Source organism: Asparagus officinalis, chromosome 1 (assembly GCF_001876935.1).
Source record: "Asparagus officinalis chromosome 1, Aspof.V1, whole genome shotgun sequence".
NCBI classification, from domain to species: Eukaryota; Viridiplantae; Streptophyta; class Magnoliopsida; order Asparagales; family Asparagaceae; genus Asparagus; species Asparagus officinalis.
In genome coordinates this window covers 110,528,594-110,529,988 of record NC_033794.1, presented here as the reverse complement: position 1 = coordinate 110,529,988, position 1,395 = coordinate 110,528,594, and the positions used below count along the sequence as shown (strand labels likewise).

Here is a 1,395-nt window from a genome sequence, read left to right as displayed (position 1 = left end):
CGGCTCCGACACCACCGGGATCAGCGACGGCAGCATCACCTCCCGCCACGTGTACTCCTCAACATCCTCATTCAAACTCTCCATTATAAAAGAAATATCTGATTGCTTTGCTAAGTTTTTTTTGGCTTTAGAATAAAGGGGTAATTATGTTATAAAGGGATGATTGCAAAGTAAGAAGTTTGTTGCTTCTTTTCTTCTTTCTTTCTTTTTGTTTGATATTCAAAGAGCGTGGAAACCTTTTTTGTCATATTAGCTTTCAAATTTTAATGGAGTCATAAATCATTTAACTAGCGTTAAAATAAGGACAAATTTTTGAAAACAAACCTTTTGTAAAATTAATAAGCAAAATCGATCTTCTCACAAAAAAAATAGCAAAATCGACCATTTTCATCATAACTTAGATGAAAATGGTCAATTTTGTTGTGGCAGTTTTTTCGAACAACACGGGGCTAGTATTCCCGTGTAGTTAAGGCGTGCTAATCCAAGATTAGCATGTCAAACCAAATGGACGGGACTAAAATATATAAATCCCTCTTTCCTTATCTCAGATCTCGCGACTACCTCCACGAATTTGGCCCTCGGGTCGTCCTCTGTGGCCGAGGCAATCAGTCAAAAGGCTGAGGGGTGGGCCAAAATGATCGAGTGCTCGAAGTCGTCGGGCAGGCCGAGGTCGCGGAGGAGGAGCTTCTTGAGTCTTAAGGATGAGTCCGCGAGATTGGACTGATGGCGCCGGACTTCTCGTCCGATTTGGAGAGGCGGCGGGGGTAGGCGGCCTAGAGCTGGCGGTGGTCGAAGACGTGGAAGGCGTGGGGGTGGTGGAGGAGGAAGGAGCCGGCGGCGAGGGGGCGGAGGCGAAGGCAGGAGTGGGAGTCGAGGGTGGAGAGGGGGAGGGAGGAGTTGGGGTGGGAGAGGATTAGTGCTTGGAGTTTGAAGGTGGCGCGGATCTACTTCTCGATGTCCATGATTGAGTCGAAGGAGTTGTCACGGACGTGCTGGATTAGCCTGCCTTAACTACACGGGACTATTAGTCTCGTGTAATTCGAAAAACCTGCTACAGCAAAATCGACCATTTTCATCTAAGTTGTGATGAAAATGGTCGATTTTACTTTTTTTTTTGGAGAATGTCGATTTTACTCATAAACTTTACAAAAGGATTGTTTTCAAAAATTTATCCTTAAAATAATACCCTCAATGAATTTGGTCTAAATATTTTACCAGTATAATGATTAATTTATAGCCTGGGGCGGAGTCAAAAATTTTATGTTGGAGCCCAAGAATCCAAGGTAACATAAGTATATTAGCAATAAGATTACTTACCTCAATTATATTGGGATATTTTTAGGTTTAATTGTACTTAAATATCATATATTTTCTCCTCCGGTTTGCACATATATT

General features: G+C 42.5%; 1 protein-coding gene across 1 annotated transcript in view; it reads right to left on the bottom strand.

The window, feature by feature from the left end:
• The window catches only part of LOC109828958 (universal stress protein PHOS32), a 5,040-nt gene extending 4,853 nt beyond the window's left edge, over positions 1 to 187 (bottom strand). Inside the window, 1 exon segment of the mRNA XM_020395978.1 lies at positions 3 to 187. Within this exon segment, the coding sequence (XP_020251567.1) occupies positions 3 to 84 (82 nt within the window). The 5' untranslated portion in view covers positions 85 to 187.